Raw genomic sequence first — 13005 nt, 5'->3', positions numbered from 1 at the left:
AATTCCTCAAACGACGTATCGAACGTTATATACCAGTGGCTGGCCAGCGACGCGTGGGGCCGGCAGCGCAAGCTAGTCGAAGGCCTCGAGGAAGAGGCCGAAGGCGCCATCACCGTCGAGCTGCAATCGAAGAATATCCCCGGCTTCGACAACTACATGGAGTCGCTCACCCCGGAGAACAACCGGCGGAATCCGTGGTTCGGCGAGTACTGGCAGGAAGTGTTCAGCTGCACCCTGCGAAAGAACCTCGCGATGGTGGTCCCCGAGCGAAGTCTCGGACCGAAGACCAGCAATCAGAGCATCTGCGTCTCCACGCTCAGGCTGAACGCGGAGAGCGGTTACGAGCAGGAGTCCAAGGTGCAATTCGTCGTGGACGCGGTCTACGCTTTTGCCCTCGCGCTCAGCAAGCTGCGCCAGGATCTCTGCGGCCGCGGCGAGGGCATGTGCTCGTCGATGTCCAACTACGATCGCGGCGCGTTCTATAAGAATTATCTGCTGAACGTGTCTTTTGTAGGTGAGTCCAATGACGGCGCGGCGCCGTCGTCGTCGTCGTCCCACGCGCGAAACGGGATCCGGAACGCGTACAATTGTGACGGCGCGACGCGCCGTTTGTTCGCCTCTTTTGTACCGTACGTTCTTTTTTTTACACCTCTCTCTTCATCCCCCTCGTTCATGCTGCAGCCTTTCGTTCTATAAGAGTGCCGTGAGGAACTGCCGGCAAGGGCGGGCGGGAGAAGAGGGATCGCTAAAGAAATGCTCGTTGAAATGGCGTTGAACGGGATAATCGGCGAGGCGATCGATCTGAGAGAATTAAAGACTCTCGGCTTTTGTCAAAAAATGAGGAAATAGAGTGCCGCCGAGTCGATCGAGTATTTGAAAGCTAAGGTGGCGGTCCCAATTGTGGGTCAAATTCGTAAAACTAAACGTTTTACGGACATACGTTGTATTAATGAAATTTATAGAAAATTTTTTTGCGTTCAATTCGTTTGCATTATGTTTTTGAAATCACTTTCTCAATCATTGCTGATGTTTAGGAAAGTGGGAAGCGAAAAGTTACCTTTCATTATCTCTCTAATGAGCTCTTTAAATACTTCCCTAATAATTCCTGGAAATTATAATACTCTTCGTGGATTGTATTTAGTACACTAAACGTACATTAACGTACATTAAAAACGCGTATTTAATTATCCCGCACTAATATTTAACGCACATTTAAGTATCTCAGCCAACAATTGGGGGATTAGTATGTAAACATTTTTAAATATTTTTCCAAAATTCACAATCTGCTGAATATATAAATAATAATTTTTTCTTTGGAATTATAATATTTACTGCTTACGTTCAACAACTTTCAAACATTTGTTAAATTTACACAAATTAATAAAAATTATTCTAAACTTATAGTATACTTGACTTACAGTTGGGACCGTCTTGTCGCATTATTCACATTGCTCTTGCTGTTCGCATCCGCAACGTATATTTTTTTATTTTTATTTTAGAAAGTTATTGAGAAGAATGTTCCTTAACATATTCCGTGCTACGTCATCGGTGGTTTACGTTACACTTTCCGTCCAGATCCTTTATTTTGCCTGTGAAAAGAAATATAAAAAGTAATGTAAAATGTATAATTTATAATCATTTCTAAAATAATTGCTGGATGCATAATTACGCATGACGCAGACCTTCTCCTTTAAAATAATAATTTGTAGTTTTTAAATATTACGCAACACATTCTACTTGACAAATATAATAGACACAAAAATTACCGGTGATCCAAAATTGATAATATTATTGTAATACTTGTAGAAAAATATTATTGGAATTAATAATGTACATACAATATAAAGAAGAGAGCGCCATTATTGGTCTTGTAGTGGATCTAATACTTCTTGTATGATTTTTTTCAATCTCCTGCTCTCACGTGAATTGCGCGCCGGTCTTTGAAACACGGCTTCCTTAACCGAAGCCAGGATGCACTAATATATAAATTTAATTGGCGAACAATTTAATAATACTGATGCTCATCTTCCAAAAATGTAAAGAATTTAATCAGTAAAAAAATTAATATAGTGTACAATACGTTGAGTTTGGTTTTCTAATCATTTCCAGAGTATAGTTTTTTTTCTCCCACGCGTCCAATAGTGTTTTTCCCAGAAGGGTCACGGAACGTGTTAAGCGTCGTATTATTATGCGCAAGAGCTGTCGCCACCGAAATCGAATTTTTAATTCGAAGAACTTTTAATTCTCGCCTCGGGACTCGCGAACACGAAAGTCATTCGAGTTATTTTGCAGACGCCGCCGGCAGCGAGGTGAAATTCGACGAGCACGGAGACGGCCTGGCGCGATACGAAATCCTCAATTTCCGTAAGGGGACGAACAACAATGGCGGCAACGGCTATCATTATCGGGTAAGGTTTATTTCAAGCGACCTAATCACTGTAACGCGCCATTGTATCATCGCCGATGTATATAATTGAACGAATTGTCTGCCCGCCGAGAGCGATAAATTCAATTGGAACTCCCCAGGAAGCCGCACTCCCCCTCCCCCTTTCCACCTACCCTCGCTTTCACAAACTTTAGTTTTCATCACCACTCTCTAATACTCTGATGAAATAGTTTACGAGATTTACTGATGGTTGAACAATCGGAACAATGTTCGAACGGTCGATCAAATTCCTCAAAGACATACAATGTTTCAATTACGCAGAGGTGGACAAAATGGTAAAACAAAGCGTTTTTAGCTTAATTTTATTAGCTCTTTAGTTTGGAGATTATAAAATTAACATAAAAAATAAAGGAATTTATATTTTTCGATTTCACGAGCTTCAGAGTTCTTATCATTACTGATTAATATAGCCTTGGTGAAAATTTTTCTCAGAATTTTTTATATAATTTTATAACTTTCTTAAATTTTGTACATGAATTAGAACATTTTTCAAAAATACTCAGAAACAACTCGGAAAATCTACATGTTTTCTCAAAATTTTTCAATAGACGTTAGTTATAAAATATTCCAAGATTCCTAAAATTTTTCGTTCTATAATTTTTGTTGAAATGTTACAAAATCTAAAAAGGTTAAAAATATTTTTTAGCAATTATTGGATGCGAAATCTCAGAATGTTTCGGAATTCACATGTATGAAAAAATCTGAGAAAAGATATAGACGTTCTGACTATTTTCGAGTATTTAAAAAAAAAATGTTCCAATTCGTACAAAAATTATAAAAGAAATTTTGTGTTTGAACGGTCCATCCCCAGTCCTGAAAATAAGTTTCAGTAAGTATTTAATACGAATCTGATTCGGATTCGGGCAAAACGGCAAGACAAAGCGTTCAGTTTCAATTTTAATACTTTCTTTTCATCTGAAAATTATGAAGTCGATGTAAAATATGCTGGAACCGGTACTTTCTGATTTTCTCAAATTTCTTATCATCGCTGGTTAATAACGCTCGAGATTTTCCGATGGCTGAACAGTTTGAAACGGTCGAACTTCGTGTCCGAACCTTAGAATCGTCCAAGTTCCTCGAAGCTGAAAACGAGTCTGCAGATTAGAATGCCAGCAAAAGTTTTGCTTAACTTCACTTTTAATGGCACTTCAATCTGAGAATTGCGACCTCAATACCGAAAACACTGCAGCGATATTTTCGGTTTTTTGCACCACCCACGGGCGAAATAAAATTCCCGTTAGCTACAACAAACGTCGCGTCGGTGCTCTCTGTATTTTCGTTGTTAACCGTTGTTAAATCGGGAAACCAGCTACCGCTATTTGTTTTACCAGAAGCGATATTTTTTTTAATGCCAGCGCCTGTACAACACGTCACTCGCTCGTTAATACGCCGCGCCGCGCAAAGCCGACGGCGATCGATGTGACGCGACGTGGAATCACGGACGATGGCGAATGCGCAAAGAAGGCGGCTCTGTCTTTTTAACGAGTAATTAAAGTTGCCGGACGGACGGGGTCGGGCTCTGTGCTCTCGAGAGCGTTGCGACTCTTTCCGGGAAACCGCTCTTGCCCGGGGGTAATCGGGGTAGAATGAGACCCTCGTCAGTGAAGAAAAATATAACGGTGTTTATAGAGAACGGGAAAATTAGAAGTTTAATAGGGCAATAAAATTGGGACGTTAAAAGTATAATTAAAATTAAGTCAACTGACCTGTGATTAACAACGCGGAACGATTGGCGATAATAAAGAGCGTTCGGCAAATAAATTTCGTTGATAATTTGTTGCTGCTCGATTTGTGTAAATTAAGCAATGGAAATTGGAAATGTTATTTAAAAGGGAGCTGCGTAAAGAGGTGAATGAAGAAGGAATTTTAAAAGCTCTCTTTCTCTCTCTCTCTCCCATCCCCTCTCTTGTTCTCTCTATCTCTTAAAATACGGATAAAATATGCGAAGAATTTTAGAATCATCTCACTCTTTCTCCCGCGCGTGATTAACTGGCGTCCGACGGGAAATTTGACCGGCTTCCAAATCGCGAAACGAGACGCTTGCGCGTGCTGGGGTGGTTCAGCTGCCGCCCCGGGTCAACCACGTGCCAAATCTCTCCGATCGACAGGTGGTGGGCAAATGGTACAATTCTCTGGACATTCGCACGGAGGAGATGGTGTGGGCGCGCGGGACGAAGGACATACCGATCTCCGCGTGCTCGCTGCCCTGCGAGCCAGGTATGATAAAGAAGCAACAGGGTGACACTTGTTGCTGGGTGTGCGACCAGTGCGAGGCGTACGAGTATGTCTATGACGAGTACACCTGCATGGACTGCGGCCCGGGCCTATGGCCGCACCTGGACAAACGGGGATGCTACCAGCTACCGGTTCACCATATGAGGTACGCGCACACGCGTCCCTCTCCCGAAATCTCGCGGCGGCGCGACGCCGTTGCGAGAGTCACTCTGAGTGTCCGGTGTTGCGACCCTTTGATGACGACCCTTTCGTGCCTGAATTTTCCTCTAGAAATAACTAGCGTCTAATTATCACGCCTTACTAGAGGTTTCTAGGGTCGCTGATTATAAATCTGTAATCAAACTTTTAAAATTTAAAATGACGGAACAAAATATCACTCTCAAAACCAAGAAATTTTTAGTATTTTCTTCTGCCGCATTGAATTTTGAAAGTTTGATTATTACAGATTCATAATCAATGATCCCAAAAACCCTTGGAGTTTATTCAAATCCAAGAAAATTTTACATTTTCGTCAATTTTTGTAGAGGATATATGCATTTTTTACTTTTACCCTATTTTACAAATTTTTGATGTAGTATGCAGATTAAGAGAGGGAATTCTTATAGTTTTGATTTTTTTTTTTTTGAAGAGCCTTATCCTTTATCTTTCAAACGAGTTCAGGAAGAAGTTGTTATCTTCGTGGAAGATATAAATTTTTTAAAGTTTGGCACACATATGTGCCACCAGGGTTAAAGTGATCTAGACAAAGATAAGATTACATGTAAATCTTAGATGTGACAAGGATGATTCAATTTGAATTTAAAGAGATAAAAGATAAAATTAGATATCATTTTATCGAGATAATCTTAAGATTGTACCACTGTTGAGCAAAATAATTTAAGATATAAAGCAAGAGGTTACTCACTCACGAAATTAGTCAAGCACCCATTATTGAAATCAATCATTTAAAATCAGCAATCAGTTGAAATCAGGGTGATATGTTTACGTGTAAAATATTGATAGTCTATATTACGCGTAAACAATATAAGCTATGTAAATTATGTGTAAACTACATAAATTATGTATGGACTACGTAAATTATGTACGGACTGTGCAAATTATGTATGAAGTGTCACTTATGTAAATTATAGCCTATGAATCATAGAAGTGATATGTGATGTTATGAATTTAATTTTTACACTTGAAAAAGAAATTCATTTTTTCTCAAGCATTCTATTCGTGACTGAATAATCCCTTGATATTTTTATAAAGCAATATATTCATATTTTTATTTGTAAGTCTTTATTTCTTGAAAACAAGAATTCTCTAAATAATGCACAATCTGATAAAAAATGTTTCTCTTTTGATTTGGATTAATATGCAAATAAAAGTCAAAGTTGAAAGATGTAGAAGGAACATCTAACTCATAATAAATAACAAAGTTCTTTGTAAAAGTTTTTAAAGTCTATAATTTTGAAACAATTTTTACATTGCGTTATTATTCTTTTATATAATATATTATCACTTTAAAAAAATTCTCCTGTTAGGATAAAATGTAACTTGGAGATTGAAACTTAAGGACAATTCTTTGTACTCGTTGTTGTTCTCATAAACTATAATTTGAAAATGATAACATTTTTCTCATCTGAGATAAAGATAGAGATGATATTCTAAGAATAAATATGGAGATAATATTCTATTAATAAAGATGGGGATAATATTCTAATAATAGAGACGGGAATAATATATTCTAATAATAAAGATGGAAATCTGCAAAAAATTTCTTCTGATCAAATTATTTCCTTTGATTTAAATATTAAATTAGTTAAAATAATTTATTTTTAAACTTGGGAAATGTTTTTTTTTAATCAAGAAAATATTAAAAAAATTGACTTGAAAATAAAAAAATTGTTTAGTGAATAATCAAAATAAATATAAGATAAATTTCTTCATCTAAAAAAATTATCTAGATACTGGCAAACATTGAATAATATTTATTTATCAATATATTAAATCTCAATTTCACTTACTCTTTATCTTTTTCTAATTTGTAGAGTTAGGAAAAAATAAAGAATCAGTCTATTTGAAACCAAAGTTACTCTCTATTGATAGAAATGAACAGAAGAAAAATCGCGGAGCATTAATCCTAGGATTAATAAAAACGATTACGTTTCGGAATAAAGAAGTGTTCCGCGAGACAAATTTAGTTCGGGGATTTACCGTGGAAGTTTGGCTTATGGTCACTCCGATTATTGAGAAGGAAAAAAATTGATTTTATTCCTTAAGAATTTTAAGGGTTGCATGAAATAAATGGATTTGCTTTACGTAATGGCGCGTTCGGTGAAGTTTTAAAAATTTTGGACGATTTCCAAAGCTCGAAGAATTTCATGCGCACGACGATCCAATAAAAACTTCAAAGGGAAATTATATTTATTATTTATTATTGTGTGACTTCATTATTTGTTTTACTGAAATTTCTTTTCCACTGAATTAGCCGATAATAAATTGTTATCGTACTCTCATTATTATTTACGTTACAAAAAGTTCAAAATAAAATTGTTTTTCCGATAGTTGAAAGAGAATTATTTATTACCAGAATTTGCAGCATGTTTTTCCTCTTAAATTGGGATTGGCTGCTAACGGAAAGAAGGATTGCACTAATTAAACACAATTTTACTGCGCGTTTGCTCTCGCGTATTTATCAGGTGGAGCAGCGCCTTCGCCATCGCACCCGCGGTAATATCCGGCCTGGGAATCGTCGCGACCCTGGCGGTGGCCTGCCTGCTCTTCCAGCATCGCGACACCCCGGTGGTGCGCGCCTCCGGACGAGAGCTCACCGTGATCCTGCTGGCGGGCGTGCTGGTGTGCTACCTGAACACCTTCGTGCTCCTAGCCACGCCAACCACAGCGACCTGCGTCCTCCAGCGATTCGGCGTCGGCGTGAGCTTCAGCGCCGTGTACGGCGCCCTGCTCACCAAGACTAACCGAATCGCCAGGATCTTTGACTCGGCCTCGAGATCCGCCGTCAGACCGCGATACATCAGCCCCACGTCGCAGGTCTGCGTTGCGGCCGCGCTGATCGCCTTCCAGGTACGTGGGGTCCAGAGAAATAATGTTCCCCTTTCAAACTGGGTGCTTGTTTCGATTTTACAAAAAATGTCGACACGACCGTCATCATCTAGGTTACCGAGGATTTAGACATTTTGTTTTATTCTTACACAGAAAGAATGGTTTTGTACAGAAATACATACTTGAAAATGGTAACTAGGTATAGATCCGAAAATAATTTTGTTGGATCCTCCAAATAATTGAGTATGATATTCTCTCAAACTGGAATTGCTGCACACAGAAGAGTATTATTCTCGTGCTAAGAAAAGCGATTACTCCATTTTTAATTCTCTTCTTTTAAATAACATCGTACATATTTATCTTCATAAAAAAAATTTTCTTGATGATAGTTTTAAAATATACTCGCCGTTCTAAACCAGTGATATTTATTTTAAATAAATTTCTACGTACACAGAGAAAAGTATGTAGAAAAAATCTATTAGAAATATACTTGAATTAAGTAAATATTACTAATATTAAGATATTACACAAGTTCATTATAACAATCAAATTTATTCCAAATATATCCTAAATTTTAATTTAATACTTCAACCAAGAATATTAGGTCAAAACAAAAATTCAATTTGCTTATTCTGGCTTTTCTCTGATAAAATTTTATAATATTCTTCGAAAGAGTATAAATTTTTTTGAATACAAAATAAAAGTTTTTCTAAAATTTATGATGATATTTTAAAACAATTATCAAAAAAATATTCATTATTAAAGATAAGCGTCACTTATTAGAAGAAAAGAGGTAGAGTAATCACTTTTCTTAAAAAAACAGAACTGACATTTTGTAGACTGCTGGAATGTAATAACTTTTCGCAGCATTGTTATTCTGCTTGAGCGTCCTACATAATTATTTTGATAGTATAATAAAATTATTTTAGATTTGTGCCCAGCTGATTTATTAAATACTTCACCGTTCTTTCTGCGTGTTAATTTTAAATGAGATAAGTAAGGAAAGAAAAAGGGGACATTCGTAATTTTCTTCTAGAATATTTAAGTAAGGATTCCCAAAATATGGGTCGCGACCAACAGTAGTTCGCGCAAAACTTTTCAGCGATGGCAGAAATCGGAATCACATTTCGAAATAAACTGAAGTTATCAAACTTCTTGCATGTATATATGAAAATAATTCGCATGAATGTCAGAGCTGCCATCAACAGAAATAAACGCATTCCTCACACCTTCACGACGCATTATATGTATTGGACTCCAATAATTGGAGGAATAGATTTACAAAATTATATTCAATAAAAAATTAGAAAGTAGAGCATTGGAGTGATATATAAATAAATAAACAATTTATTCAGTCCCTCCCACACCTGCTTTTTTCATATCTCCTAAAACTACTAAATAGGTCGCGAATGCTTAGCGTTTTTAAAAAATGGGTCGCAATCTACACAAGTTTGGGAAACCCTGTTCTAACGACACAAAACTAGAGAAGTATTCTGAAATTTCAAAAGTTTGAAATAGGCACTTCATTTCATCAAGACAGAGAGAAAGAGAGTGAGTGAATGAGTGAGAGAGAGAGAGAGATGGTTTTTTTTGTTAAAGGTGGTGCTAACACTGATCTGGATGATCCTCGAGCCGCCGGGTACCAGGTACTCGTATCCAGATCGCCGTCAGGTGATCCTCAAGTGCAACATCCAAGACATGAGCTTCCTGTTCTCCCAACTGTACAACGCCCTGCTGATCCTCATCTCGACCGTGTACGCGGTGAAGACGCGTAAGATCCCGGAGAACTTCAACGAGAGCAAGTTCATCGGCTTCACTATGTACACCACGTGCATCATCTGGCTCGCATTCGTGCCGATCTACTTCGGCACTGGAAACGCCCACGAGACGCAGATCACGACCCTTTGCGTGGCGATCAGCCTGAGCGCGTCCGTCACCCTGGTCTGCCTCTACTCGCCCAAGGTCTACATCATCGTCTTCCAGCCGGACAAGAACATACGCGGCAAGGTCTGCATGGGCAGCACGTTCAAGAAGCAGAGCAGCAGCGCTGGCGCGTCCTCCATGACGAAATGTGAGGATAACACTTCACTTGTTTGGTGATTACAAGCTCGTCCCGCGATCCTGAGAGAGTTACGTGACCTGACGATTAAATTCGTAGGATACACTTTTTTTTCAACTAAAATGAGCAGAGCTGAGGCTACGTGCCGCAGAAAATTTTTCTTTTGCCTCGCTGCTGGTGAATCGCCACAGTAATTAACATAATTAAAATATTAATCTTCTGTCTCTTCGTTACATTCAATTGTGTTTCGATAGCATTTAATTAATGCGTTCAATAATTATTTATCTAATAAAGTCGACAAACGAGAAAACTTGATAATTAGAAAATTTATTTTTAATACACAAAACTGCCCCTTCCGTATAAATGTTATTTTTAATATTGTGAAAAATCGGCGGAATTGATCTCTCTGTTAGAAACCGTCTGGAAAAAGAGTAGCGAGGAGTTCACAAAGATGATTATGAAGATAATGTTACAAAGAAGGGAAATAAAAAAGGTGCAGTAGTATTAAGGGTTAAAGGACCTTAACGAAATGGAAAAATGGAGAATTTTTCAACATCATGTAAAATTTTAATCTAAAGAGACAGATATGGAACGCGTTTTTGTTGTGAAAGTATGTATATTTGTTAATAAAAGTAAAACGCAATTGAAAATGTTATCAAATTTGAAAATAAATTTTTCTCAAAATGTTATAATGTTTTGAGAAATGTTCTATACATGCTTAAGTTATAACAGAAGAAAAAAATTTTTGTTTAAATTCAAATGTTTGCTAAAAATAAAATTTAATAAAATCCAAAAATGACAAGTGCAATGAAAAAAATTGCTTGCTTTTTAATCTCGGATAATTAATCGAGGTTGAAGCGCAACCATCACTGCAGGTATTTATTTAGAGAACGCGGTTATTATTTTCATATTTATTCTGATTTTGCAACTTGTTTTTTTAACACATTTTCACAGCAGAATTACATTTATATTTATTTGTCGCTAAATAAAAGTTTTACACGGTGTCGAAAAATACCCTACTTTTCGATTCGTTAGTGTCCTATAACCCCTTAATATAGACGTTAATTTAGAGCTTTAATTCGAGCTTGAATGAGCCCTGCCTACGAGGTTGATTGTCAGGCCGCGCGTGACGCGCGAACGTGACGCGGAATAAATAATAATGTAAAACGCCGGCGGAATGGTGGGGGGGGGGAGGTCCTCCCTCTCCCTCGTTTTCCGGAGGACGGAGGGCTTTAAAGGGACTTCGCAGCGCAAATCCGGCGTTGAATCCGCCGTTGTATCGAAAAACCCGATATGACATCCGATCTGAGAGCCGTCGAACGGATCGCCTCCGCGCCGCCGGTTCCCTCTCTCTCTCTCTCTCTCTCTCTCTCTTTCTCTCTCGCGGCGAAAAGAAGGTAATCGATACGCGAGAGAGACGCGCGACGGCTTGTGATATTCGATAGTAACGCCGGCCGGTTGTAACGGTTCCCGGCCGGAAAATCTGGGCCAATCCGCGCGGATCCGGAAAGCTTTTAGTTTATTAAACGCTTTATTTATAACGCGCGCCCGTCCGCGCGAGATCGCTTCGCTTTAACTCGCTCGCTTTTCTTCCCTCCTCCCTCCCTGCCCCTCGCGCTCTTTTCAAGTCGGGATCGATTGATAACGTTAATTTTCCGCGTGGAAACCAGTTATTGCCGCGATTAACCATCGCCCGCGTATAGCGGCGGTACGCAATCACGAGGCGGATTACAGGACGCTCGCGCGGGCGCCCGCTAATGATCTCTCGGATGGTTCGCCCTTAAGCGGCGTTAAATTATTAACTTAATACGCGCCACCGCCAGTTCTTCGGTCCTTTGTCCCCTCGCGAATTTATAGGCGGATTATCCGAGGGAAAATTCCAGAAATTTTGCGCGCGGGCGGATTGTACGTCTCACGGGAAACGCCGATTACGTAATATCGGTCGTCTTCTATTAAAGAGCGTTTTTTTTTTTTTAAAGCTTGCAGTTTCTTCCCGTCGCGACGCGATAAGGCTGTATTAAGAATGTGGAAGATATTTCTCGAAACATTTAAAAAAATTATGAAAAGATTATTGACAGTTTTTTTTTATATTTCATTTGATAGTAGAAAATATTTGGCGGCGATTTTCTATCCGGATAGAAAATTATTTCAGTAAGAAGTAGACATGTGCTCTAATGAAAATATAATTAATAATGAAGTAAGAAATAATGAAAACAAATCTGAATTTTTTAAATGTAAGTTCTTTAAATATGAAAGATGATTTATGCATTAAGCTACATTTCCAAATTTTATTTACTTTGTAGGGATTGTATGTCTGATACATCTTTAAACTGCGACGTCAAAAACGAGAAGAATTGTATGAATTTTTCTTTTCCCTTTTTTTTACCTTTGTTCTACTTTATTTCGTCGAAATAAATTAGCTTCTTTTCGATCAAGCTCGGCTCGTGTTTCACCGATAAAATATGCTTCTCTTTTTACTTATTCTGCATTAGCTTTTTACTATCTCGCGTGTACGATTCAATCTGCATTAGTCCTATCCATTTTAGCAGAGACGGAGCTTGAATTTATAACTCGAGAGGATTTATAACTCGCTTTACCGGCATTTCGACATTGTCGCTAAAAAGTTAACGACTCTGTCGTAGGAGAAGAGTAATGCGAATTTTAGAAGCGGGATTTTCGTTTGATTAATTTGACAATCAATCACGATTCACAATAGCTTGTTGAGTCGATAAGACTTCGAGTCTACGCGGCGGTGACACGCGCGCAAAAAAAGGAACGTCCTTGTTTTCGGAATATCTTTATTTTCTAAGTGTTAAATGTTGAAATAAGATTACGTAATATAGTTGGACGCACATAATTTATGTTAACGTAAAAAAATGTTGTATGGTTGTATCAAGAAAAATATATTCCCATTATTCAATATAATTTTCATGAATCAAGGAGAAAAAAAATATGAGATAGAAAACAATATTAAACCAAGAGTTAGAAGTTTTTAATATTATTCTTATCAGAGTAATCTTATTGTGGTCTTTGGATAATTGTTAAAATATTAAAATAAAAATACAACATTTTAATGAAATTTAAGATTATGAAATTCTTTAACGATAAAATTTTATATAAGCACAATCATTATTTTATATATTATAAAAAAATTTGCTTACACATGAAACATTAATTATTGAATAAAATATACTAGTATAAAATTAAAATTAATATA

General features: G+C 37.6%; 1 protein-coding gene across 9 annotated transcripts in view; it reads left to right on the top strand.

Moving 5' to 3' along the window:
• The window catches only part of LOC105202369 (metabotropic glutamate receptor), a 50973-nt gene that overhangs the window by 33456 nt on the left and 4512 nt on the right, over positions 1 to 13005 (top strand). For all 9 annotated transcript variants that reach the window (XM_039456762.1, XM_039456760.1, XM_039456761.1 and 6 more), the window contains 5 exons: positions 37 to 514; positions 2293 to 2408; positions 4555 to 4826; positions 7366 to 7750; positions 9329 to 9800. In XM_039456762.1, the coding sequence (XP_039312696.1) occupies positions 37 to 514; positions 2293 to 2408; positions 4555 to 4826; positions 7366 to 7750; positions 9329 to 9800 (1723 nt within the window). The remainder of the gene's footprint in view (positions 1 to 36; positions 515 to 2292; positions 2409 to 4554; positions 4827 to 7365; positions 7751 to 9328; positions 9801 to 13005) is intronic.

This window comes from Solenopsis invicta, chromosome 13 (genome assembly GCF_016802725.1).
Source record: "Solenopsis invicta isolate M01_SB chromosome 13, UNIL_Sinv_3.0, whole genome shotgun sequence".
Classification (NCBI taxonomy): domain Eukaryota; kingdom Metazoa; phylum Arthropoda; class Insecta; order Hymenoptera; family Formicidae; genus Solenopsis; species Solenopsis invicta.
The sequence above is the reverse complement of the archived record's forward strand: the minus strand, read 5'-3'. Positions and strand labels throughout refer to the sequence as shown.